The sequence below is a fragment of the Nyctereutes procyonoides genome, unplaced genomic scaffold (genome assembly GCF_905146905.1).
Source record: "Nyctereutes procyonoides isolate TBG_1078 unplaced genomic scaffold, NYPRO_anot_genome, whole genome shotgun sequence".
Lineage (NCBI taxonomy): Eukaryota > Metazoa > Chordata > Mammalia > Carnivora > Canidae > Nyctereutes > Nyctereutes procyonoides.
This window is the reverse complement of record NW_026575043.1, coordinates 53,679,848-53,706,450: the sequence shown is the minus strand read 5'-3', so window position 1 is coordinate 53,706,450 and position 26,603 is coordinate 53,679,848. Positions and strand designations below refer to the sequence as shown.

General features: G+C 48.0%; 1 protein-coding gene across 1 annotated transcript in view; it reads left to right on the top strand.

Moving 5' to 3' along the window:
* The window catches only part of OAS3 (2'-5'-oligoadenylate synthetase 3), a 43,915-nt gene extending 20,341 nt beyond the window's left edge, over nt 1–23,574 (top strand). The window contains exons 16-25 of the mRNA XM_055323277.1: nt 7,044–7,247; nt 8,893–9,163; nt 11,448–11,626; nt 13,199–13,434; nt 13,883–14,024; nt 17,144–17,317; nt 19,272–19,554; nt 20,741–20,928; nt 21,967–22,205; nt 23,276–23,574. Of these exons, the coding sequence (XP_055179252.1) occupies nt 7,044–7,247; nt 8,893–9,163; nt 11,448–11,626; nt 13,199–13,434; nt 13,883–14,024; nt 17,144–17,317; nt 19,272–19,554; nt 20,741–20,928; nt 21,967–22,205; nt 23,276–23,444 (2,085 nt within the window). The 3' untranslated portion in view covers nt 23,445–23,574. The remainder of the gene's footprint in view (nt 1–7,043; nt 7,248–8,892; nt 9,164–11,447; nt 11,627–13,198; nt 13,435–13,882; nt 14,025–17,143; nt 17,318–19,271; nt 19,555–20,740; nt 20,929–21,966; nt 22,206–23,275) is intronic.
* The last annotated feature ends 3,029 nt before the right edge of the window (nt 23,575–26,603 follow it).

The window sequence follows — 26,603 nt, the reverse complement described above, 5'->3', positions numbered from 1 at the left end:
TTAGGGTTTCCACATAGGAACTGAGGTACACAAGCCACTGCAGGGATGCAGGATAGGGTTGGGGGCGAGGAAGGGCCTTCCCCCCACTAGCTCTGTGCTTGGAGAGAGACAGTGCTAGAGAGCAGTTCCTCTGCTTCCCCTGGGACTAGGGCTAGGAGGGTCCCCTACCACCTGCACCACCTGTGTGCCTCCATCCCTATCCTGCCCACTCTGGCAGCTGAACTGATGCTGAGGACACATGGTGCTAATAGAGTCTTCTTAGACTACCTCACTGCCTGCCTGCATATCAGGGGATGGGATTCTCAGTACCCCAAGTTAGCCCTTTGGGGTTGGCCAGTTCCAAGAGCTCAGGGCAGACACTTGCAGGCAGCAGAGACCTACCCCACCAAGTGTCCAGCAGCAGGTGGGGACCTGGCCTTGGCCTCACAAGTTGCTGGATGTCTTCCTGGGAGGAACTGGTGGCTGGTCTGAATAACTTCCACCTCATGACAGGGACTCTAGGCTTCCCCCTCAAAATGATTCTTGAATTAGGTTACCCCAATTGTGAGATGGTGGGAAATGGGGTAGATCCAGTAGGTAGAAGGTAAGGAGGACCAGTCACTTGGGCTGGGCTGATCCAAGCAGGGATTTATTTTACTCTTAGCTCCTTGATTTTTGACAATGGCCACCCTGGTATTGACATGGTAACCCCATTGTAACTTTTGAGGGCTTCCTGATATAGCCACACCCTTCAACGTCAATCTTAACTTGATTTACACATTTAATGATCCTAAAGACATCCACAAAAATGCACTTGTGCGCTTTTCTCTGGAAGTAGACAAACTGATACTGAAGTTCTTATGGAGACATATGCATGCAAGAAAAGTTCAGAAAAATGCAGGAAAAAAGGGAGTAGCCCTAGCCACTATTAAAATTTACGGGGGTGAGGGGGTGCACCTGGGTGCCTCAGTGGTTGAGCATCAGCCTTTGGCTCAGGTCGTGATCCCGAGGTCCTGGGATTGAGTCCTACATCGGGCTCCCTGCATGGAGCCTGCTTTTCCCTCTGCCGATGTCACTACCTCTCTGTGTGTGTCTCTAGTGAATAAATAAATAAAATCTTTAAAAAAACAACAACAACAACGAGGATCCCTGGGTGTCTCAGCGGTTTAACACCTGCCTTTGGCCCAGGGCCCAATCCTGGGGTCCCCGGATCGAGTCCCACGTCGGGCTCCCGGCATGGAGCCTGCTTCTCCCTCTGCCTGTGTCTCTGCCTCTCTCTCTGTCTCTCAAGAATAAATAAATAAAATATTTTAAAAACAACAACAAAAACCTTAGTAAGAAGCCACAGCCTTAGGGGAAAAAAATATGAAAAGCTGAATGTGATCAATCAGCAATTGAATGCTAAACAGAGAGCCAGAAGGCCTCCTTGGTAGCACACACAGAGGCTCCATTGCCAGAAGCCAGAAGGAAATGAGGACCCAGTCCAGAAACGCACAGTGCGCAATGTAGAGCTCCAAAGAAAGTGTTTTTTGTTTTTTGTTCAATTTAACTTTTAATTTTTAAAAAAATTGTCATTGAGATATAATTCACATACTGTGAATTTCAACTTTTAAAGTGTACAATTCAGCTGGTTTGGAGATAGTCACAAAGTTTATATTTAGGATTCACAAGGCAAGCCACGTTACAAGGGGGATCCATTATACTACTTCCAGAACATTTTCATCAGCCCAAGAGAAACCTGAAACCCATTAGTAGTCACTGCATTGCCATCACCCTTTGCCCCCAATCCCTGGCCATCACTCATCTGCTTTCTATTATCAACACTTCATATAAATGGAATCACACAATATTTGTCCTTCTGTGTCTGGCTTCTTTCACTTAGCATCACATTTTCGAGGTCCATCCGTGTTGTAACTTATATGTCAGTGCTCATTCCTTGTTATTACTGGACAATATTCCATGGTATCAAGAGACCACATTTGTCCATTCATCCTTTGATGAATGTTTGGACTGTTTCCACTTTTTGGCCATTATGAAAAATGCTATGAATGTTTGTATATGATTTTATGTAAACATGGATTTTCATTTCTCTTGGGTGTATGTATTTGCCCAAGAGAATTGCTGGAATCATGAAATTACGGCTTACATGTGTTTAACCATGAGGGCCCACCTCCCCATATTCCACAGCAGCTGTGCCATTGACACACCCCCCAGCTGTGAATGGGGGTTCTCCGCATCCTGCCCAACACTTGTTATTGTCTATCATTTTGATGATAGCCACCCTTGTTGGTGTAAAAGAGTTACATACTCTCAATCAGTTCTGCTAATTAAGATCAGGACTCTACTTGGGAAAGAATGGGACTCTGACATACAGCCTGGAGACATAAGGGTGACGCCCCTGAAGATCTTGAGTCCTCAGATTCTTCTGAACCATTAGAGCTGCAGAAATGGCCCAGCCACCTTTCCTATTAAAAGCTTGCATCTCCCCTACCCTTTACAAGGAGACGCTGCAGTGGCCTCTCTTCCATAAATTACCCGCTGGCTCTCATGACCTGCACCCACTCTCCCTCCTGCATGGTAGGCCTAGAACGAGGGCTAAGTCCCAAAATAAGCCAGCCGAGGATTCTAGGCCTAATGAGGGAGGGATGGACCTGTACCCCCAAATAGCTGGAAGAGCCAGCCAATGTGTAGCAACAAGTCAGGTGGCTATGAGTGGGAATGGACCCAAGGTGACTTGATCAAGGGGCTGTTGAAGAAGAGTTTATTGATTTGGAAATCCCTCCTGGAATTCAGGACTTCATATGCTGGCCAGGAGCCCAGTAGAAGATGCAAGCTTGACACTGGCAAAACTAGAAAAATGAAAAAGTTTAAGCGCCACACTGAGTGAGATCCAAATGACAATACTGTCTGAAGGATGGAGGAAGATGGGGTCTCTCTCTCCAAGGTCAGAGAGATGGACCTGGGGAGGGGGGTAATAGGCCACCTAAGGCCAAAAGACCCACCAAATGATCTCTCATGGAAGAGCAGAGAAGACAACTTTATGGAGGCCGTGAGGAATAGGCCAATATGCCCCCCAGCATTGCTAAGAAGTTCAAGGTGCCTCCTCCATAGCAGACATCATCATGGTCCCCCTACTAGTGCAGGGGATGGTGGACCTTGAAATAACAGCAGCCACAAGACAACGTTCTCCCATTAGGTGGACACAATTCTGTAAGGAGAAGGGTCAAGGGGTAGCTGGGAGGCCCTGAGCCCCAGAGAGTTAAGGAGCTGGTGATAAAATAGGGTGTCCCTAGGAGCAGACGAAAATGGACCCACGAACCAGGGAAGTGCTCAATCTGAACCATAGATATACTTCAAGGACCAATAATTAGGACGCAGGGAACTTCCCTCCAAACTGACACCATACCTTCCCCAGTGCTTCCCGGGGAGTCCATCTGTGATCCATGACAACTCCAGAAAACATCTGATCCTAGAGTGGGGGGGGGGGTGTGGGGGGCGAGGCTATAAAGATCAACTTAGGAGAACTATTAAAATTTGAATATAAAGGACGCCTGGGTGGCTCAGTGGTTGAGTAGCTGCCTTTGGCACAGGTCATGATCCCAGGGTCCTGGGATCGAGTCCTGCAGGGAGCCTGTTTCTCCCTCTGTCTATGTCTCTGCCTCTCTCTGTGTGTCTCTCATGAATGAATAAATAAAATCTTTTTTAAAAATTTAAGAATCTATTCCTTATATGTGCTATAAGAAATGATAACATTATATCAGTGTTAAAATTCTAAACCACATCACCATCACCGTTCTGTGTTTATGCAACAAGCTATCCATGTGCTTAGGGGATACATGTCAAAGTATCGAAGAGGAAAGAGGTCTGGTGATTTTGACATGTCAAAGGTTCATCAGTTCTAACAAACGTTCCAGTCTTGGGGCGGGGGGGATGTGGATAGCGGGGGAGGCTGCGCATGGGAGGGCAGGGGATCTCTGGGAAATCTCTGGGCCTTCTGCTTAATTTTACTTCAAAATATAAAGCCTATTTTTTTTAAAGATTTTATTTATTTATTCATGAGAGACACGGAAAGAGGCAGAGACACAGGCAGAGGGAGAAGCAGGCTCCCTGCAGGGAGCCTGATGTGGGACTTGATCCCGGGACCCCAGGATCACAACTTGAGCCAAAGGCAGACGCTAAACCACTGAGCCACCCAGTTGTCCCTATAAAGTCAACTAAAAAAAAAAAAAAAAAAAAAAAACTAAACTAAAAGGGCATAATATCTGCAACATGTGCTCAAAAAACAGCAATACCGTAATAATACCTTAGATGTCCATATAGATAAATGAGGAACCAATGTGGCAAAATATTTGAGGGGAAGGGCATAAGGGATTTCTTTGTATTGATCTCCCACATTTTCTCAGGGCTTCAAATTATTTCAAAATAAAATGTGTTAAAAATAATAATAATAAAGCATGGACTTTGGAATTAGGTCATGCAGAGTTAGAACCTAGCCAGACAACCTATGAGCTGTGTGACCTTCCACCTCTTGGAGCCTTCATATTCTCACCTAGAAAAGGAGCCTACTGACCGACCCCCTGACCAGCCTACCTCTAGATGTGGCAGGAACAGTCATAAGGACAAGGAAAGACCCTTATCGGGTGGGTGTGGTAGCTAAGATTCTCCAGAGAAACAGAAGCAATAGGATGTATAGATCCACTTCAGGAACTGGCTTGTACTGTTGGGGAAGCTAGCAAGTCCCAATTTTGTAGGGGGGAGGCTGGAGACGCAGAAAGAAGTTGATGTTGCAGCTTGAGTCTGAAGGCCATCTACTGGTGGATTTTCTTCTTCCTCAGGAGAGGTCAGTCTTTTTTCTATTAAGGCTTTCAACTGATTACGAGGCCCACCCAAGTTATGAAGAGCATTCTGCTTTATTCAAAGTCTACTGATTGAAATGTTAATCTCAACTGGGAAAAAAAAAAAAAAGAAAAAACCTTCACAAAAAGATCTAGAATAATGTTTGACCAAATATCTGGGTACCATGGCCCAGCCAAGTTGACATACAAAATTAGTCATCACAGTGGAGAAGAGCTCTGTTCTTCCACATCCCAGGGATTTTTTTTCTGCCTTCTGTATTATTTATTATTGCTAGATAGAGGCAGCTGATGGGAGCCCTCAGGGGGTTTCACTTTCATATAGTTCTGATTCAAATTTTTTTTTAATTTTTATTTATTTATGATAGTCACAGAGAGAAAGAGAGAGGCAGAGACACAGGCAGAGGGAGAAGCAGGCTCCATGCACCGGAAGCCCGATGTGGGGTTCGATCCCGGGTCTCCAGGATCGCGCCCTGGGCCAAAGGCAGGCGCCAAACCGCTGCGCCACCCAGGGATCCCCTTTCATATAGTTCTGAATGGAGTTGCACATCTGTTTCCCCTCTGGCCTATGCACTCCTAGGCTTGTGTCCCATCCTTGCTGGGCCACGTAGGTGCCTGCTGGGGCTTCGTAAGCATCCACATGCAGGCTGAGGAACTGGGTGCAAGAAGGTCCCGCCTGCAGACCACTCTAGGATCTATACGTGCCCAGTGATATAGTTTTGGAATGTTAGTGTGTTTGGTGGGGTCCAGAGCTGGTGGCCAAGAAATAATTCTTGAGATATCTTTGGTCAGAAAGGTGGTCTTATTAAAGCACAGGGACAGGACCCCTGGGCAGAAAGAGCTGCTGCCCCAGGGTTGTGAGGGGCAACTGACTATATACTTTGGGGTTGGGGAAGTAAAGAGAAGGGACGTTCCAAAAGGATTCCGTATGCTGAAGAAGACTCCCAGGATCCTGGAGGCCTGGCTATTGTCAGGCTGAGGTCATTTTTTTCCTTCTAGGGAGCCAGAGGCAGCGTTAACTTTAATAAGACAGTTGGGGATTTCCTGGAGAATGTTATACTCCGCCTGCCTCACGGATTTATCAATGGGCTGGGGGTTCTAAGGTTATCTCATTTTATTTCCTTTTTTAAAACAAATTTATTAAAATTAAATTAAATTAAATTTCCCCTCTGCCTTTGTGTCCCACATCACCCAGCAGCAGAACTGAAACCTGAGCCTGGCTCAATCTTTGCCTTTCCGTGTGTCCCCAAGTGAATCAGTCCCCTCTCTGGGTCCCTTTCCCCTCACTGCCCCATGGACTCTGACTTCCCTGGCCCCAGAGACAAGGGTGTGAAAAAGGAAAAACCAAGCCCCACGTGGAATCATTTGCCCCCTCACCTCCACCCCGTGACAGCAAACCGAGACTTAATTACAATTTTAACCTATGCCTGGAATGGGACCTTTGAAGGGTCAGCCTGAGATTTCCCCATCAGCACTAGTGATGTCATCTGCAGGATAAACACCCTGCCGGTCCAGTCCTTTGGCCCAAAAAAGATGTCCTGGCCTGAACCGGTCCTTTCTTTTCCCCTTCATAGCTTCTTGCCCCGCCCTCCTTCCTATAAAAACCTTCCACTGTGTACAACTTTTGGAGCTCTTTCTACTTGCTAGGTGGGATGCTGCCCGACTTATGAATCATTCAAAAAAGCCAATTAGATCTTCAGATGTACGCCATTGGATTTTGTTTTTTAACAAGGGGGAAAAGGGAAAGAGCTTCCAAAGATGACCCCTGTCCCCTGTAAAAAGATTATTTGCTTAACAACTTCCTAGGTAGCATTTGCTGAGCATCCCCCTCCCCCCTCCCCGTTCTAACAGGAACTCTGTGAGAGAAGTACCATTGTTATGCCATTTCACAGATGGGGAAGTCGAGGCACAAATAGAGCTGGCGATGTGCTCAAGGACACACTGGCATTTATCAAGGCATCCTTAAGGCGGCTGCAGAATCCGTTTGAGCACAAGGACGCCCTGGGAGGAGCCGACAGGCTGCTGTCCACCGGGTGGGGGGTGGGCAGAAATCTAGATTGAGGAAGTCAGCCGGGAGCACTCTGGGTTTCGGTTTCTAGGCTCTCTCCTGGTGATTTGCAGTTTCCTGGCTCTTGAATGAGTTTTGATTTCCTGGCTCCTGGCTCCAGGCAAAAGGAGTGGCTCCCTCTCCTCTCCCTCGTCTTCAGTTAGCTGCCACCACAGCCTCCGGCAGGAGCAATGGGAATCTGGGGGTCGCATCTGTACTCTGTGCAGCCAGAGAGGCTGGACGAATTGATCCAGAACTCCCTGAGGCCCTACGGAGAATGCCAGAAACAGATAGATGACGCCGTGGACACCATCTGTGCCGCCCTGCAGGAAACGGAGCAGATCCCCACCGCACTAAGTGTGGTTCGAGTGAGTGGAAGGCTGGGGGGCGGCGGGGGGGGGGGGTGTCAGGGCTTCCAGGAGCCAGGAGGTTCCATGGCCACCGGAAGGGGAGTGACATGGTCCCTAGCACCTTCCAGGTGACAGGCCTTGGGTGCACCAGACTTCATCTTGAACCCCCCTCGACGGAAGCGATGGAGGGGTTTAGGAGCAGCTCTGCCTTTACTACTGTGCACCCCCGGGCAGGTTGCTTAACCCCCTGTGCTTCAGTCTCTGAATCTGTAAAATGGGAGAGGAGCAATAGTCATCTCAAACTGTAATGAGGCTTAAGCATACAATGTTCTTAGTACAGGGCCTGGTACATAGTTAGCGCTCAATAAGTGAGCTGCGGTTCTTCGCCGTTATTGTTTCCATCCGCCTCGTATTACAGAGGAGTAAACCGAGGCTGGGTGATCCAGTAGAACCACCCAAAGTTTGTAATTTGTCGCTCTGTAATTTCTCCATGGCAAGAGGGGGTGGCTCTCGTGAGGTAGAAATGTTTGCTGCTAGGGGCAGGAATCCCAGGGCTGAAGATCTCGGGCCTTCGGGGAGGAAATGGTGCTGGGAAGATGCCAGGATCCTAGGGTGGGAGCAGTCAGAGGCACCCCTGCCCCTCTCAACTCAACTCGCTAGCCCTGGAGCCCTACTTACCTGCACTCCCAAGGCCTCCTGGCCTCCGCCTCCTGCATGCCCAGCAGCCCTAGCAGTAGAAACACCTGGACACTTGGTGTCCCTGGGCCTTGGCCCAGATGAGGGACCTGAAGCAGGAGGAAGTTACTTAGTAGCTGGAGGCAGAGCTCGAATTTCAGCCCAGATTGTCTGCTTGGGAGGATGTGCCCTTAACCACTACGCCATCGTGCCTCTCGATACTGTTCGCTTTTTCCTAATGAAAATATAACCTAGGAAAGGGGCACGGATCTAAATGTACAGCCCGATCGATTGCCGCAAACAACCTACCTGTGTAACCTACGCCCAGATTGAGAAACAAAGCCTCCTCGCGCCCAAGAGCCTCTTGACCCACAATCCAGTTCCTCCCCACCAACCCTCCTAACAACTCTCCTGACTTCTGGCACCATAGATTCCTTGCGCCTCTTTTTTTTTTTTTTTTTTTTTTTTTTTTTTGACTTTGCATCATTGTGGGGTGGCCAACCATCCTGGTCTGCCAGAGACCGAGGGGTTTTCTCAGACGCGGGCCTTTTGGTGCTAAAACTGGGGCTGTCCTGGGAAAACCAGACAGGTTGATCACCGGATATAAATGAAATCGTGCACGGGGTGACTTTATCGTGTGGTTTCTCTGACCCCGTCCTGTCTGTGAAATTTATGTTGTTGCGTGCCAGCGTTCCTTTATCCTTTCGACGCTGGATGGTATTCAGTGTGCGAGTACACCACATTTGCCCATCCCACTGCTGATGGCCATTTGAGCTGCCGCCAGTCAGAGGCTTGTATGAAAAGTGCTACAGTGGGCATCCCGATTCAGGTCTTTGGATGGACAAATGGACTCCTGCCATTCAATTTTTTTAAGACTATGGTGACATTTGTGGCTTTTGCTTGATTTGAGAACTACTACTGCTTGCTGGGGCATTGGGGGACCCCCAAAGGCTCCAGAGTCTCACATCTGCATCTCTGTCACTGGCAGGGTGGCTCCTATGGCAGGAAAACAGTGTTGAGGGGCAACTCAGATGGGATGATTGTCATCTTCGTCAGTGACCTTGAGCAGTTCCAGGATCAGAAAAAAAGCCAAGATAAAATCCTCAACAAGATCTGGCAGCTTCTGAAAACCTGTCAGCTCACCATGAAGCTGCCGGCCAAAATGGAGGTCCAGAGGTTCAGAGATGGGCTCATCTTCCAGCTGTCCACAAAATGGCAGAGCATCACTTTTGAGGTGCTGCCTGCCTACAATGCTCTGGGTGAGTTGCTCCTGGGTGTGTGGAGGGCACTGGCCTGGAGAGGTGTGTCGGGACAGCAAAGCCAAAGAAAGGGGCAGCAGACAGCTATGTGGGTCCTCTAGGCCGGGGATGGGACAGACACCACTGGTATGGCCCAAAGCCAGGGACCACATACCTTCAAGAGAGGAGGTCCCTCCTGTGCTAGGCTTACTCTCTTCACACACCCAGTTCTAAAAGCCCTAGAATAAGGGATGGCTGGGTGGCTCATTGGTTGAGCATCTGCCTTCAGGGTTGGCTCAGGGTGTGATCCCAGGGTCCCGGGATGGAGTTCCGCATGGGGCTCCCCGCAGGGAGCCTGCTTCTCCCTCTGCCTGTGTCTCTGCCTCTCTCTCTCTCTCTCTCTCTCTCTCTGTGTGTGTGTGTGTCTCATGAATAAATAAATAAAATCTTTAAAAATAAAATAAAAGACCTAGAATAAAAGCCCAGATCTTCTAAACCCCGAGGCAGGATGCCTTTAAGATAACACACACGCACCTCAGTGACTCACATTGACAGGCAGACAACCAACCTAGAGAAAAGTGCACCGGTTTGGAAGGTAGGCAGCCCTCAGTTCCTATCCTGGTCCCACCGCTTAGCCGCTTTTGCCAACTCTAAGATCAGCCTCGAAATGGCTGCTTTACAGGACCTTAAGGATGATAAGAACTACCCTCAGACAAGGGCTGGGTCAAAGTGAAGAGGTCCCATGTGACTCAGAATTCATAGGAAATCCTATTTTCTCTCTTGTTCAAGAGAACGGTGGCTGGAGACTGGGCCAGAGCGCCCTCTGCTGGGTTCACCCCAACATGCAAGGATGCTGTGAAAACGAGAAACCCGCTCTTTCTCGCACGTGGTAGCCAGAAGTTGCCACCAGATGGCGCGAGAACCGCGCATTCCTAGCCGAGATCCCTCTGGGAAAGGACGCAGAAAGGATCGCTTTCTGAGAAAAGCAACCTACTGGGGGGAACTCTTAAGTATCTGTCCGAGGGAATGAAAGGAACAAGCTGGCGACTGGCTTCGATTGTTTATGTGTTTTTAAAATGTGCTTGTAAACAGTGGAGCTCAGCTAGCAAGAGTGGGAATCCTGTTGAAATTCTGTGACCTGGGATCCCCGGGTGGCGCAGCGGTTTGGCGCCTGCCTTTGGCCCAGGGCGCGATCCTGGAGACCCGGGATCGAATCCCACGTCGGGCTCCCGGTGCATGGAGTCTGCTTCTCCCTCTGCCTGTGTCTCTGCCTCTCTCTCTCTCTCTGACTATCATAAATAAATAAAAATTAAAATATATATATATATATATTAAAAAAAAGAAATTCTGTGACCTATTGACATCCCTCCCCTCCCTGGCATCTGCTTCTTCACTCCCTCACCAGTGGTTCTCAAACTTCTATGGGTATCAGCATCACCTCCAAAAAAGAGAGGCCCGAGCTCCCTCCACTTGGGTATCAGACCTCCTGCAGAGCTAGGGTGGCCCTGAGAGGCTCCTGAGCCCATGCTCCACATTAGCAGGGCAGCAGGATTCTGATTGGCACGCCAGTTTGAAAACCACTACCTGGCATTGCAGGGTCCAGTTCTGGGGGGGGCCTGTGACCGCCTGCTGGCCTCCAGCACCCTGCCTTTACCTTACCTTCACCTTACCGCCCCCTCAGAGTCCCTGTACCCTTGACTCTCTGGAACAGCATTCACCAGCTGGGCTCGATAGCAGAATATATTCTATGCAGTGTATAAACCCTATTTCCTTCCAGGTATATGCCAGCTGTCCCAATACCCTTTGTTAAAGAAGCCCTCTTTCCCTACTAATTTGGAACTTCCCCTTCCTCATTTATTTATTTATTTTTTAAAAGATTTTACTTATTTATTCATGAGAGACACAGAGAGAGAGAGGAGGAGACACACGCAGAGGGAGAAGGAGGCCCCTGCAGGGTGCCTGATGTGGGACTTGATCCCAGGACCCCAGGATCATGTCCTGAGCCAAAGGCAGATGCTCAACCACTGAGCCACCCAGGCGCCCCGCCCCTTCCTCATTTATAATTGTGTTTTCCATCCTTCACTTTCTGCTGATCTTGTCGTGGGCCACTACCATGCCATTTTCACGATAGTCATTTTATTATCAAGCGAGGCAAGCCACCCCTCTCCTTTTAGGTGAACGCACCGGTTCTCTTGCAGATGAAGTAGCCCAGGTGTGCTGTCAGGCCACAGCCGACCTCCACCGTTGGCTCACTGAGGGCAGGCCACCCACACACCACAGATTCTACATCTCTCTTTCGCACCAGGCTTAAGCGAGAAGCCCAGCACCCAGATCTATCGAGAGCTCAAAAGAGTCTTGGACATGACAAAAGCCCACCCCGGCGAGTTTTCCATCTGCTTCACAGAACTCCAGCAGAAGTTTTTTCACAAATGTCCCAGGAAACTGAAGGATTTGATCCTCTTGGTGAAGTATTGGTACCAACAGGTAATTTTCAAATGACGGATCTAGCGCTGTCGTCCAATTCCTTTTAACCAAGATCATCCATATCCAGCAAAGTACAACACTCTTAAGTACAGAGATCAATGCATTTTTTGTAAAGATTTTATTTATTGAGAAAGGTGGGGAGAGGGGGAGAGGGAGAGAGAGACTCTCAAGCAGACTCCCCACTGAGCACAGAGCTCCATCCCAGGACCCTGAGATCATGACTTGAACTCAAATCAAGAGTCACATGCTGGGGCACCTGGGTGATTCAGTGGTTGAGTGTCTGCCTTTGGTTCAGGTGTGATCCTGGGGTCCTGGGATCCAGTTCCACATTGGACTCCTTGCAGGGAGCCTGCTTCTCCCTCTGCCTGTGTCTCTGCCTCTCTCTGTGTGTGACTCTCATGAATAAATAAATAAAATCTTTTTTAAAAATTTTAATAAATGAGCATCAGATGCTTAACCAACTGAGCACCCAGGTCCCCCCAGGTCCATGCACTTTTATATCCTTTTTAGCAACATCCAGATCAAAATAGGGCACCTTTCCTGCATCTGGCAGCTGCTTCAAGCCCCTTCCCTGTTAATACTCCCCCTAAATGACCAATGTCCTAATGTCTGTCACCACAAATCAGTTCTGCTCGTTTCTGAACTTGAAATCAATGGAATGGTACCATACGTATGCTGCATCTTTTGCTCAAAGTGACATCTGAGAGATCTCTCTTTTTGAACATAGTTGTGGTGTTTTGTCGTTCTGTAGGATTCTGCTGTCTTGATATACCACACAGTTATCCATTCTGCTAATGGACATTTGGGTCATTTCCAAACTGGGGCTATTACAAATTAGGTTGCTATGGATATTCCCCTACTTGTCTTTTTGTGAATTTAAGCACTCATTTCGGGATCCCTGGGTGGCGCAGTGGTTTAGTGCCTGCCTTTGGCCTGGGGCACGATCCTGGAGACCCAGGATCAAATCCCACGTCGGGCTCCCTGCATGGAGCCTGCTTCTCCCTCTGCCTGTGTCTCTGCCTCTCTCTCTCTCTCTCTCTCTGTGACTATCATGAATAAATAAATAAAATCTTTAAAAAAAAAAAGCACTCATTTCTCTTGGGTAAATATGCAGGAGTGGGAGTCCTGGGTTATAAGGAATACGATATGTGTGTATATATAGTTACATATATATGTGATATTATGTATGCAAAAATGTGTACATAATAAATTCACATGCAGACTATATTATTATATAGTACATAAAACATTATATGTCATCACATAATATATATAGTATATTAAATATATATAATAATACACATATTTAACTTTAGGAAGTACTGCCAACATTAGTTTTCTCAAATAGTTGTACCTAATGACCCTCCCATCAGCAACATAAGACAGTTTCAGGTGCTCCACATCCTTGCCAACACTTGATACTAAAATCCATCGAATTTTAGGCATGGCTTCATTTTAGTCACTGGTGGGAGATGGTGACTTCCTATAGACTTCTGATTCCTTGATTTCAGGCCCCTGGCACAGGGGGAACTGGGTCCCCAGATCAGCCACAGCCTGTCTCTTCTCCCACAGTGCCAGGAAAAGCTGAAAGGTTCACCTCTGCTGACCATGTATGCCCTAGAGCTCCTGACAGTCTATGCCTGGGAACAGGGGTGCGGAGCAGAAAACTTTGACATCGCCGAAGGCATCAGAACTGTCCTGGGGCTAATCAGACAGCAGGAGCAGCTGTGTGTCTATTGGATAGTCAACTACAACTTTGAGAATGAGACAGTCCGGAATATTCTGCTGAGCCAGCTCCGGTCGTCGAGGTACCAAGCTTCTCTCCACCCTCTCTCTTTATCTGTTTGTCTGCAAGCCAGGCTGTACCCCATCCTCCCCAGCCAGGGATGCACCAAAAAAATGCCAGCAGCGGCGGGGAGGCAAGGAAAATGGGGTGTGTCTGAAAGAGGGGAGCCTGACCAATGCTTTTCACATTTCAGGCCATCACCATATTTTGTCCCCAAAACACTGGCGAGGTGCTTCCTCTTGTAGAAGGAAGGGGCTAGCCATTTTATTATGTTATTAACATAACTGCAAAGCAGAGAGGGCAGGAGCAGAGGGTCTAGACATCTCAGACAAAGCACCTGAGCAACCGAAAGGAAGCGCGGGCTCTCGAGTCCAGATTACCAGACACCCTCCTCCAGTCCTCTTTCCCCAACATGGATTTCTTCTTCCACATGCAGCTCTACTGATTTTTTAATCTAATGGAATTTGTAGGCCAGTAATCTTGGATCCAACTGACCCAACCAATAATGTGAGCAAAGATAACGCATCTTGGCAACTGCTAAAGCAAGAAGCTCAGAGCTGGTTGTCTGCTCTCAGCCCGAATGAGTCACCTGGACCATCATGGAATGTTCTGGTAAGAGAGCTTTACAAGTACAGCTCACATCATGCTGCGGGGAGGGGGGTGTCCTGACACCCAGATTGCAATCTTACCCAAGAGCACCATGTGTAGATTTCCTAGGGTTGCTGTGACAAAGTGTCATACACTGGTGGCTGACAGAAGTCCAAGGTCAAAGTGTGGGCAAGCCTGTGCTCCTCTGGAGGCTCCAGGAAGGATCCTTCCTTGCTTCTGGTGCTTGCTGGTGCTCTTGGCTTGTGGCCACGTCCCTCCCTCATCTCTGCCTCTGTTGCCACATGGCCTCCTGTGCTGTGTCTTCGCAATGCCTTCCTTGCATGTCTGTGTCTCCCTCCTCTTCCTATAAGGACACCAGTCCTATTGGATTAGTGCTTAACCCAGCTAGTGCTTACCTCATCTTCACTTCGATTACCTCATATGAGACCCTACGTCCAAATAAGGTCACAATCACAGGTATCAGAGGTTGGGACTTCAACATATCTTTTAGCAGGACATAATTCCATTGATAACACACCATGATGGGCCACCTTTTTCTGTTTAAATGATGGTAAAGAGCAAAACTGAACAAAGAGAGAAGGGCACCAGCAGATTTCAATTAACTGCTGCAGGAGAGAAAGCAGGTGGATTGGCGGTGACGGACACACTGAGCAGAGTGCCAGTGAGTGCAGGACAGCCACCCTCTGCCCAAACAGGGGAAGCAAATCTACCCCCACAGAATGCCCCTGCGCTCCCAGAGCTTATTGGAGAAGGACGATCCAACGAGGACATTATCAGTCTAGGCCACTGAATCCGTTCCATTTTCTGGGGGTCATGAGGTGGCAGTAGGACAAAGGTGTCTTTTGAGGCCACATAGATCAACCAAATTCCACCTTTAACAGACATGGGACTAATTTACATCCAAGGTGTGGTAGGCTTGGATCTACATTCTGTTGGGCATAGCACATTGAGGGCCAACTGAGCAAAGACGGGAGGTGTAAATGAGTTTCCCAAATGCCTGGGACCGTGGATGGGAAGGACCCTTTGGATGGGGAGCTCCCGCCTGGATCCAGAAGGAACGTGGTGTCCTTCTGGACACTCCTTGTCCTGACTTTCACTGGACTCTGGTCTTTGCTCCCTGACCTCAATTTTCCAGGTTTCCTAAAGCAGATTTTTAAAAAATATTTCTACCCTCCCCCCAACTTTATCCTGAAACCTTTCAAACATATAGAAAAGTTGTAAAACTTGTTCAGTGAGCCCCTATATCTGCCTGGATGCCCAAATGTTTAACCTTTGACCACTTTAGCTATGTTCTATATGTGTGTGTGAGCGCACACACTTATCATTATCATCATCATCATCAGTGTTGTGTATCTCGTTTATACTGAGCCTTTGGAGTCGGCTGCCAGATAAGGACGTTCCCTTAGCTAACCACACGTAATGATCGAATTCCAGAAATTAAGATGAATATATTATTACCACCCAGCTATAGTCCATTTCCAGATCTTGCCAATTATCTGAATGATTTTTTTAGGATTGTATTTATTTATTCATGAGAGGTAGGCAGAGACACAAGCAGAGGGAGAAGCAGACTCCCTATGGGGAGCCCGATGTGGGACTCGATCCCAGGACCCTGGGATCACAACCTGAGCCAAAGGCAGGTGCTCAACCATTGAGCCACCCGGGCATCCCGAAGAATGTTTTCGATAGCCAGCTTTCCCCAGCCTAGGAGCCCACACTGCATTTAGTTCTCATGCCACCCCTAAGCCAACTTTTGATGCCAGCTTTCGCTCTTTTTGTTTTCTACTCAATCGGCCTCTGTTTCCAGAACTAGGAGGCCATTCCTCTCAAGAGAGAGAGCTGTCAGAGGGGATTCAGGCCCATAAAGAGCTGCATCAGGGCATCTGGACGCTGGAGGGCACGTGTGCACACTTATACGTGAACACGCGCCCCCGCCCCCATACTCAGCCCTGTGCAAAGGACAGTACTGGCCATGAATTTGCCTTCAAGCAACTGTGAGTTTCCCTAAGAACATCTGGAGGCAGCCAAGGTTGACCTTCAACTTTCAAGCTGACCACCCTGCCCCTGCTCATCTTGTCTGTCCTCACCAGCAAAAGGACAGTGTTTATACAGAACATCATGTTTATTTCCTCTTAGCACTGGAAGGAAGGGAGGAAGGAAGGAGGGAAAGAACGAAGGAAGGAAGGAAGGAAGGAAGGAAGGAAGGAAGGAAAGTAGGAGGAAAAGAGGAAGGGAAGGAGGGAAAGAAGGAAGGGGAAAGAAAGAAAGAAAAGGAAAAGGACAGAAAACCACGAATTTCAAGGCTGAAAATAACACAAATCTAATTTGCTTTAACGCTTCTAGCCCTCAATCTCTCTACATAACCCTGATGCCCCAGCCTCCCTCATGTTCACCTGGATCCTCAGAATGTGATCTCTTTTAGAAGTCGGGTCTTTGCAGGTGTCATTAGTTAAGATGAGGTCATCCTGGATTAGCAGGAGCTGACTCCAGTGGCTGGTGTCCTCATAAGAAAGCACGCAGACACACACAGTGGGGAGAATAGACTGTGTAACGACAGAGTCAGTGGCCAGAGTGACGTGTCTACAAGCCCAAGAGGCCTAGGAATTGCTGGAGCCTCCGGAGGCTGGAAGGGCCAAGGAAGGCTCCTCCCCTAGAGCCTCCAGAGAGCGCCTGGCCCTGCTGACGCTTTGAGCACAGACCTCTAGTCTCGGTGAGAGAATACATTTCTGCTCTTGGAAGCCCCCCGACCCCGGGGTGGGGGGAGGGTGTTGTTAGGGCAGCCCTAGGAAAACAATCTCCTCAGGCATGTGTGTGCAACAGAAGCTGATAAAGCCTGAGAGGGCATGCGCGTGTGATCATGCAGCAATCCGCAGTCCCTGCCGCCAATGGGAGACAAAGGGAGCATCTGAGGTTAAAAGGGACAGGCCACAGAAGGCAGTGCCACACCCAGAACAGCTTCCAGTCGGGGGTGGTGGGGGGGGGGTCAGATCTCTCCTGGGGGGAGGAAGGAACAGTTCACAAGATTCGTTTCTGGGGGGGAGGGGGTCTTGGGCACTACCCTAACTCTCCGATATGTTCTCGCGTGTGTGGTGCCAGTGCTGAGTGTTCTTCTGCCTTCCCAGCCAGCACCGCTGTACGCAACCCCGGGCCATCTTCTAGATAAGTTTATCAAGGACTTTCTACAGCCCAACAAAAACTTCCTAGGCCAAATCGCGGTAGCTGTTGACTTCATCTGTAAATTCCTTCAAAAAAATTGCTTCCAACATTCAGCTACAAAGGTTCAGAAGACCGTCAAGGTGAGCGCTGGCCTTTCTCCTACAGGGTCTTACGGCAGGGAGCAAAGGGGAGCTCCTCTGCAGTGCCTGGCTCTGCCCCCGGATGTAGGGCAGAGGGCGAGGGATGAGGGAGTGAGGGGTGGGGGAGCAGGTGAGATGGGCACCCAGACCCTAGCTCTCCACGGGGCGGGGGGAGGTGCCTGCGCACTGCTTCCTTCATTGACGACATACCTGTGGCCCTGTATGAGCTTCCTGGGGCTGCTGTGGCCCTTAGTGGCCTTGGCCTGGACCTACAGCTCTCCCGTCTCTGCCTCTGTCTCCCCATCACCTCCCCTCTGCAGGTCTCCTCTTCTTTCTTTTGTCTTCTAAGGACATTTGCCATTGGATTTAGGGTCCACAGACCCCTCACTCAATTACATCTACAAAGACCCTTTGTTCAGCTAAGTTAGGTTCTTGAGTTCCCGGCAGATCTGTTGGAGGTGCTACCATTCAAACCACTACCAGTTCCAAGCTCAGTGTGTACTGAGCCAAAAAAATGACCTCTTTCATGTTTTAATGACCACAGCATGATAAGTCTCATCAACTGAGCTAGAGATTCATCAGATAGGGTGATTCTTGTCCATGGGGTGACACACTTCCTACATCTGTTGGCCAGCGAAGGTCAACACTCACAAAGCAGCTGCATGAATGAAGCGGGTTTGAGCATCTGTATACAGGGAACCGAACACCCTCCCCTCGCCTCTAACCTGCTGCCAGGCATTTCCTGCCCATGGGTAAAACAGATGTGTTCTCTATAAAAATCGAGTGAGCTTTTTGAAGGAACCGGGGCAGCAAGTCTAAGGGGTGTGCCCCACATCAGGCACTGGGATTGTTCTCTGTGGGGCAGCTGGCTTCTCCCCAGTTTGCCCTCAAACTAGCCACATGACCTAGTAATGGCTTGTAGATCTAGTGCCCCCAGCAGGTGGCACGAGTAATGGCAGCAGTCCTTTAGACCTGTAGACGTGTTCACATGTCCTGTCTTACCTAAGTATCCAGAGGATGGCCAGGACCACATTCCTTATATTCCTTATATTCTTATCTTCCTGTGATATCGCTCACAATACCTATTAAAGAATGGGGTACACAGGAATTCTGTACACATTTATAGATAAAATGCTGTCAGCTAAGGAGCTGTGCCTAACAGAGTGTTAGAGCAGAAAGGTAAGGAGGAAGAGAATGAGGAAGGGAGGAGGAAGTGAAGAAGCCTATGTGGCAGGGACACATATAGCCCACATTTACTATCTGACTCCTTACAGAAAGTTTGCAGAGCCCTACCTAAATTATGAATATTCGTCCCGTGACCCCCAGCTTGCAGGAGGAAACAGATGAATCAGGGGACAGGGGCACCTGGGTGGCTCAGTGGTTGAGTGTCTGTCTTTGGCTCAGGGCACGATCCTGGAGTCCCGGGATCGAGTCCCACATCGGGCTCCCTGCATGGAGCCTGCTTCTCCCTCTGCCTATGTCTCTGCCTCTCTCTCTCTCTCTCTGTCTTTTTCTCTCTCTCTCCTCTCTCTCTTTCTGTGTCTCTCTTAATAAATAAATAAAATCTTTTTAAAAAATCAGGGAACAGATGAGGAACTTCTAATGCAATGATCGCATCCAGTTTGATTTCTCTCAGGTCACAGGAATTCATACAAAGCTAAATGCTGTTAGGGAGGAATCTTTAGGAAGTTGACTGGAGATGTGGGTAATTTATAACTAGCCCCCTCAGTTGTTTGTGTGTCAATAAGCTCATCAAAGGGCATGAGAAAACCTTTCTCAAGCCAAACTACTTGTTTGAAAAGTTGAACGCTCTGCTTTGGATTCAGCCCTAACTGGACCCTAACCTGGAACGACCCTTGGCAACATCATTAATTAGCCCACTGCTGCCAGCCCTTGGAGGTAAGGGGCTCAGGATCTAGAATATACTGGATCTCAGCTTGTCTTTCTTCACCAGGGAGGGTCGACCGGCAAAGGCACAGCTCTGAAGACTGGCTCCGATGCCGACCTCGTCGTGTTCCCAGACTCGCTTAAAAGTTACACCTCCCAAAAAAACGAGAGATGCCGTATCATCAAGGAAATCCATAAACAGCTAGTAGCCTGTCAGCAGGAGAAAGAGTTTGCAGTGAAGTTTGAGATTTCAAAATGGAAGGCTCCCAGGGTGCTGAGCTTCTCTTTGAAATCCAAAGTGCTCAACGAAAGTGTGAACTTTGATGTGTTGCCTGCATTTAATGTGCTCGGTGAGAACCCCAGACCTTAGCTTCTGGAGGAGGAAGACATGGTTCTGCCTTGATGGGGCAAGGCAGGTGGAAGGAAAGCCACATGACCTAGTAATGGCTTGTAGATCTAGTGCCCCCAGCAGGTGGCACGAGTAATGGCAGCAGTCCTTTAGACCTGTAGACGTGTTCACACGTCCTGTCTTACCTAAGTATCCAGAGGATGGCCAGGACCACATTCCTTATATTCCTTATATTCTTATTCTTATGTTCCTGTGATATCGCTCACAATACCTATTAAAGAATGGGGTACACAGGAATTCTGTACACATTTAAAGATAAAATGCCACAAGTATTAGTGAAATTAAAGAACAGCCTGGGAAGAATTCTAGGGCAAAGACAGGAAATCTGGGGCCTTCAATCTGCTTTGGAAATTCAGTTCATGAATGACAGATCCATAATGCTGTAGCAAAAGGAACCAAGGCTATTTTAGGCATTTTTCAAATCAGAATCAAGAAGACTGTGATACCTTCCCTCTGAATGGTTATTAGTGTCTCTAGAGAGGAAATAACAGTATAGATTAGGAGTTGGCTATTTTTTTTTTGGCTATTTTTTTTAAAGGTAAAGTAGCAAGTATTTTCAGCTTTGAGGACAGTGTAGTACCTGTTACACCCACTCAACTCTGCCATTGTACCCTGAAAGCAGCCATAGACAATACATGAACAAAGGAGCATGGCAGTGTTCCAATAAAACTTTATTTACAAAAACAAGAAGTGGGCCACATTGGCCTATTGGCCATAGTTAGCAAACTCCCAATCAGTGCTGTCTAAAAAGTCTTTCTGTGATAATGGAAATGTTCTATATCTACTGAGAGCTTGAAATGTGGCTAGTGGGACTGCGGAACTAAATTTTTTATTTAATTTCCCTTAGTTAATTTGAATGCAAATAACCACATTGTTTGGTGGCTACAGTACCGGCCAGTACAAATCTAGATAACTAACCTTAATAATAGCACCAATATTACTATAGACCACATAGTTTTTTAAAATATCTCATCACTCTGGTGATGTTTCCAGTATCTTAGACAGCAAAAATCCAAATATACTAATAGAATTCAAAGTCATTTCCCAGAATTAGTGGTCAAAAATGTTTGAAAATGGTTACTTTTATACATAATTAAAGCATAAACTAAATGTCTCCCCCATACTAGGTCAGGTGAATTCTGGCTCCCCACCCAGCCCCAAGATCTACGCTGAGCTCATCGATCTGTATAAATCCTCAGATGCTGAGGGAGGAGAGTTTTCCACCTGTTTCACGGAGCTGCAATGCAGCTTTGTGGCCTCCCGGCCCACCAAAGTGAAAGATTTAATTCGTCTGGTGAAGCACTGGTACAAACAGGTATGATCGCTCTCGTTGCAGGTATCTAGAATTGTTTTTATCCTGTGCTGTGACCATTCACCCGGTACTCACCAAGTCCTTCCTTTACCCACGCTCTTAAATGCTGGGCGCTGACCCACTTTCATGAATCTGTCCACTAATCCTGCACATCGCTGTGGAGTTATCACCAACCCCATTAAGTTGGGTGGGGTACAGAGCACCCCCTACCATCAAAGCTGCCATGTATGGTTTATTTTGTCTTTGCTCTGACACCCAGGAATCCCAGTTATTCTTCCTACAAAGGGTGGGGGAGATTAGGATCACATGCCCACAGGTCACCAGCATGGCTTACCTCCTGCTCGGCCCCCACATGTAGTACACGCAGGTGCCATCCTTGAAGACAAGGTGAAGCTACAGGCGGGGTCATTTTCTATAATGGTCAGCCTCCCTTCCCTTCCATCACTGTCTTGCATGCAGGGGAGCTTCTGAGTATTTCCATGACAGCTGACGTCTAGCACAGCATCTGAGATGTCTCCTTCTTGGGTACAGCTCCCTGAGCTCTGTGGTTTCCATCCCAGAAACTCAGAGAGATGGCCGTAGGTACCCCCTAGCCCCAGGGTGCTCAGAGGGCTTGGGGCTACAGTGTGACCTTGAGCGAGTCACTTCCCCACCCCAAGGCTCCTGTCTTCGTCAGAAACGTTGATCTATGCCTGCTTGCTGGGGTTAAGAATTAGGATTATAAATGCCACTTAAAATGTCTGTCTCCACAGTCAGCACACAGTAGGTGTTTTGTAAGTGGTCGCTGTATTATATTATAACTCTAGGGAGTCATATGTGGCCGAAGCCCGACCCAGAAATCTGCATGCTGCTAAGCGAGCACCTGCCAGGCTGCCCTGCTCAGACTTCCCACAGACCAGTCCCATCAGCACTGCGTCCCGTGACTCAGTTGCCCTGCTGTGGCCCCAGAGGCCATGAATGTATGGCCTCTGCAGGGCTCTTTAATCTCACTGCACCTCCCTGCTTTCACTAGTATTGTCTGATGTTCCCTTCTTCCCTCAGTGTGAAAGGAAACTGAAGCAAAAGGGGTCTCTGCCCCCAAAGTACGCCTTGGAGCTGCTCACCATCTACGCCTGGGAGCAGGGGAGTGGGGCAGAGAATTTCGACACCGCGGAAGGTTTCCGGACAGTCCTTGAGTTGGTCACAAAATATCAGCAGCTCTGTGTCTTCTGGACAGTCAATTACAACTTTGAGGATGAGACTGTGAGGAACTTCCTACTCACCCAGATCCAGAAAACCAGGTGCCCTAAACCCTGACCTCTCCATTTTTTTTTTTAAGATTTTATTTAATTATTTGAGAGAGGTGGAGGGGAAGGAGAAGCAGACTCCCTGCTAAGTAGGGAGCCCGATGTGGGACTTGATTCCAGGACCCTGAGATCATAACCTGGGCTGAAGGAAGCCACCTGAGCCACGGAGGCACCCCCTGCCTCCTTTTCTTAACCTGATTCCCTCCAGCACTATTCCAATGACCTGGATTCTCCCCCATGGGGTCGTGATTCTTTACTCCCCACGTGAAACTGAGGAGGGCAGTGGCTAGGGGTGGAAGGGTGCCGACCACCAGAACCTCCCATAGTCTCTGAAATGGAAATCCTGAGCCGGGGTAGGGTGGGAGAGAATGTAATCCAGGAGGAAGAGAAAAGGAAGGATCAAGGTACAGGTCCCTGGGTGGTCGCTTCCATCTTCCTAGGTTGGAGGGAAAGCATAGATTGGTTAGCAGATCTTAGAGGTGTAGGGGTCAGAAGTATGTCCCTGAGAAATAATGCTACCATTCCTTCAAGGTTAATTCATCCTATGGGAGTTTTATTAGATCAGATTTTATCTATTCTTTCAGACCTGCATCCCGCACCCACAAAAATGCTATCCTTCAAGAAGAGCAGGGAATCTTACTATGTCTATTCAGTGCTCCCGGCAAAGCACAAAAACCAAAGGAAACAAAAGGAAAGAGAGGAAAGAAAAAAAGCTTTGAGAAAGAATAGGGGAGAAGAAAGCCAGAACAAGCTACCATGGGCTGGCTACCATGGGCGTGACCCACATGACCTTACAGTTGATTAAATTCTGCAGCATCGTTCAGCTGACCTAACAGGAAGGAGAGCTTTATATTATGCTGTCCTGTGTATGATAATTAACAGCTTTCGAAATACTATTGACGAATATAATTGAATTCGAGAAAATCACTTTGAGCTGTATCAGTACATTTGAATCACCGGCATCTAAAACATAGGACACATTGTCTTAGGGCTAAGAGTAGACTGGGCCCCCGATTCTGAGGCCACTGGTTTTAAAAAGCATGTAATGCTTCTGACTCCTTTAGGCCCGTGATTTTGGATCCAGCTGAACCTACTGGTGACGTGGGTGGAGGGGACCGATGGTGTTGGCATCTCCTAGCAAAAGACGCTACCGAATGGTTGTCCTCCTTCTGTTTCAAAGATGGAACTGGATATCCCGTGCAATCCTGGAAAGTGCCAGTAAGAATAATCTAAAGAAAGTTTCCCCTGGAGATTACCCTGTGACAAGCTAAAATCAAAGAGCTTTTCCTGCTGTAGCAACTTGGAATTCATTCAGTCTCAAATAACAGCCCAACTCAGGAGCTGAGAATAAAACAAAACAGGTGTTGTTGTTTTTTTTTTTTTTAATTCCCATTGCAAGAAATCCTAAGGCAGGTGATCTAGGACTCAGGCAACAGCTCCATCGTGCCTTCTCTACAAGCAGGATTTTTCCACTGTGGCACACTTGGCATCTAGGGGTTGGAGAGCTCTTTGGGCCGAGGGCTGTCCTGGGCAGTATAGGATGCTGAGCAGCATCCCTTGTGTCTATCCACTAGAATATCCACCGTTGGGACCACCAATAAAGCCTGCAGACATTGCCAAATGTCCCCTGGGGCATCACTAGCTCTTTCTGGCTCCACCTTCTTCATTTGTTGATTTTAGTTTTGTTGGTTCTGCACTTCCAGGTGATAGGCTTGGGTCCAGGCAGGAAGAACAGCAAAGGGGATGATAACTTACCCGGGGTATCTTATTAGAAGCCTCATCCAGCAAATTCTCTTGCATTTCATTGCCTAGAATGGTCATGTGGCTCCCCATAACAGTGACTCCAAAAACTGGGGAGGGGGGTGGTCCTTCATTGCAAATAGAGGTTGGGTCAGCTGACCAAGAGTGTCCATCACACACCTGTCCAAAGCTCCACCTCCTACCAAGACACCTGCCACCAGATTCTTTCTTGGGGTTCTTTCAAAGCAGGTTTTCTCAGCCTCAGCAACTACTGACATTTGGACCAGATAATTCTGTTGGGGCGGGGGGGATGCTAACCTGTACATTGTAGGGTGTTGAACAGCATCCCAAATCTAACCTCTAGATGCCACCCAGTTGTGACGATTAAAAATGTCTCAAGACATTGCCTCTTATCCCATGGAGAGCAAAATTGCCCCCAGGTGAGAACCCAGCTTTAGAAGAACCAATCAACTCTGGAGTTAGCTTTAGTTGTCAAGATCTGCACTATAACCAGTATCCCAAAAATTGTCTCTGGTAACACTAACCCTCTCAGATACACTTCTTTCTTTTTTTCTGGCTCTTTTAACCAGTGTTTTAAACTGCTTAGGCTACGTATTATTCTCGCACATCTATTTCTTTCTCTCTAGACAGTGCAGGCACCAGGAAGTTGTGGAATTGGGATGTATCCTATTGTCAATGAGATGTTCTCACTCAGCAGTCATAGAATCCTGGAATGATCATGTTAGAAGAGACTTCTAGAGGTCATCTGGCAGCTGCTTTTTAAAGAATCAATTCGCTGTATAAGAAGCACCACCAGTTCCACTCTTCCCTTGACAATCTCCACTACTCCTTCCCTCGCTTCTTCGACCCCTCTTGAAGTCAAGACCATCACGTACTTTCTCGTGTCACCCTGCTGAACACTCACCCTGCAAGTGACCCACCTTACCAAAAATATCTGCTTTCATCCAGCTTCTCGGGCACCATACTGCTGTCAACTACTGTGTGTTTTCCAGTTAGCTCCTTCCTTTTCCTTCAAGCCTTAGCGGAGGGAGCTCTCCGTATTCCCAAAGGGATGCCCTTTAGCTGCTCCTTGGTTCTTATAATTCCATGATCTTGCTCTTATGCTCCTCCACCTTGCCTGCCTCCTGTCTGTTTCCCTCTGCACACAAAACCCTGTCTGCACCTGCTGAATTGAAAGTCTCCCAGCCAGTGGCAAGCCAACAGTCTTCTTAGCCCTTTAAACTCTCCAAAGGCTTGGATTATAACTGTCACCTTACGTACATAATAACCTATTGTCTTTCCTTCTGAGCCTACCGATCCCCCTGCCCCCAACCATGAGTGTCTTCTTGCCAAATCTCAAGACTTTATGCTCTGGTTTTAGTTTCACAGATACTTGAATGTCTAAGCATTTTAACCTCAAATATCCACTTAGAGTTTTAATGCTACCCCATATACCACTATACCAACTGTCGTATAATAATGTATCTAGTCAGGATCCCTGGGTGGCGCAGCTGTTTGGCGCCTGTCTTTGGCCCAGGGCGCGATCCTGGAGACCCAGGATCGAATCCCATGTCGGGCTCCCGGTGCATGGAGCCTGCTTCTCCCTCTGCCTATGTCTCTGCCTCTGTGTGTGTGTGTGTGTGTGTGTGACTATCATAAATAAATAAAAATTAAAAAAAAAACTAATGTATCTAGTCATTTGTCCCCAGCTCCTGGCACAGAGCTTTAGAACCACTTAGAATTTCCCTATAGGAGAGTCTTTTGCATTCATAGGGAGCCCCTTCCAACCATCCCTCAGTTTATGCTAACGAGTTTTGGGCAGTGTTTCAAAGGAGAGATTGGTCATGCCAGCAATGCCAGGCATGTGATGAGAGGGTTGAAACTTTCAGCCCCATCCCCTCTAACCTCCCAAGAGGAGAGAGGGCTGGAGATTGAGTTCAAGCTCATGGGCGATGATTTAATTAATCATGCCTTTGTAAAGAAACCCCAATAAAGACTGTGGACAATAAAGCTTGGAAAGCTTCCTGGTTGGTGAACATAGCAGTGCATTGTGAAGATGATGCATCCTAACTCCATGGGGAAGGGGGCGCTTCTGCACTCGGGACTCTTTCAGCCCTTCTGTGTATCTCTTCAGCTGCCTGTTCATCTGTATCCTTTAGGGGATCCCTGGGTGGCGCAGTGGTTTGGCGCCTGCCTTTGGCCCAGGGCGCGATCCTGGAGACCCGGGATCGAATCCCACATCGGGCTTCCGGTGCATGGAGCCTGCTTCTCCCTCTGTCTGTGTCTCTGCCTCTCTCTCTCTCTCTCTGTGACTATCATAAATAAATAAAAATTTAAAAAAAATTCATCTGTATCCTTTATAATAAGATGGTGATTGTAAGTATGGTATTTTCACGAGTTCTGTGAGTTATTCTAGCAGGCTATTGAACCTAAACGGGGGGTCATGGAAACACCTGAATTTGTAGCCACATTGGTAGGGGGCAGTACAAGTAGTCTGAGGACCCCACTCGCAGCTAGCATCTGAGGAGGAGACAGTCTTGCTGGGAGCTCACCCTTTAACATGTGAGGTCTGCACTGGCTCCAGGTAATGTCAGAGTAGAATTGAACTGTAGGACCCCTAGCTGGTGTGGTGCCAGTGAGCTGGTGTTGGTA